Here is a 1,106-nt window from a genome sequence, read left to right on the forward strand (position 1 = left end):
GAATAAACCTCGTAAGTCAAGGCCCCACTGTATATAATTTTTAATAGGCTATTAGACAAACATCTGGGAAATGTAGTGGTACCAACCAGTTTTTTAGTGTTGATTGATTTTTTCAAGAATGTTGTTGTGAGGGTGTTGGTGTTTCTTTCCAGTGAGAAGCAGCTGGAATGCTTGCTGACACACTGCATTAAGGTGCCAATGCTTGTCCTGGACCCAGCCCTGCCGGCCAACGTCACACTGAAGGACCTGCCATCTCTTTACCCTTCTTTTCATCTTGCCAGCGACGTATTCAATGTTGCAAAACCAAAAAACCCTTCGACTAATGTTTCAGTGGTTGTTTTTGATAGTACTAAGAATGGTAAGGTCTTCTTGTGGGTATTTCAAAGTCATGTTACCATTGGATGTTTGAATTTAAAAATTCTGAGTGGAACAGAAATGATGCAATTTTAAAGAAATTCAGTTTTTGTGCTTGCTTCGACGAGCACTATTTATTCAGTATAAATAACCTAGGTTTTTCTATTTTAAATATATAGGGAAAGTAAAGGGATAATCTTTGACAAATTATAGCTGTTGTATTTTAAATATATAGGAAAAGTAAAGGGATAATCTTTGACAAATTATAGCAAGTTATCTGATTTATTATTTGGTTAAAGTTAGTTTTGTTTGTTTTTTAAATGAAGATGTCCTTAAATTAAGGCACTCTGAAAACATTTCACCTGAAGAAGAAAAAAATGACAATATGTTAACAGTTATGACTCAGTTGTAACACCTATGGAGAGAATCTTGGGTTTTCCTCCACTGATTTTATAGCATAGCAAAGACTTGATTTTGATTAGTAAAATGTGCATTAAACTGCAGTCTTCTAAAAGCTGTTTTTTGAATTCCCACTTGGGTTTCTGTTTGACTGCTCTACTTATATTCATTCAGTAAAGGTTCATTGAGCCACTGCTCTGAGTTGGTTGTTGTTCAAGGTCAGTGGTCGGCAAACTGTGGCTTGCGAGCCACATGCTGCTCTTTGGCCCCTTGAGTGTGGCTCTTCCACAAAATTCCACATTCGGGCGTGCACATACAGTGCGATTGAAACTTTGTGGCCCATGCGCAGAAGT

The 1,106-nt window shown here is 37.3% G+C and overlaps 1 protein-coding gene across 1 annotated transcript in view; it reads left to right on the forward strand.

The window, feature by feature from the left end:
• The window catches only part of GNPTAB (N-acetylglucosamine-1-phosphate transferase, alpha and beta subunits), a 42,945-nt gene that overhangs the window by 14,150 nt on the left and 27,689 nt on the right, over nt 1–1,106 (forward strand). Inside the window, exon 5 of the mRNA XM_006769398.2 lies at nt 153–358. Coding sequence (XP_006769461.1) covers nt 153–358 — 206 coding nt within the window. The remainder of the gene's footprint in view (nt 1–152; nt 359–1,106) is intronic.

Source organism: Myotis davidii, unplaced genomic scaffold, assembly GCF_000327345.1.
Source record: "Myotis davidii unplaced genomic scaffold, ASM32734v1 scaffold120, whole genome shotgun sequence".
NCBI lineage: Eukaryota > Metazoa > Chordata > Mammalia > Chiroptera > Vespertilionidae > Myotis > Myotis davidii.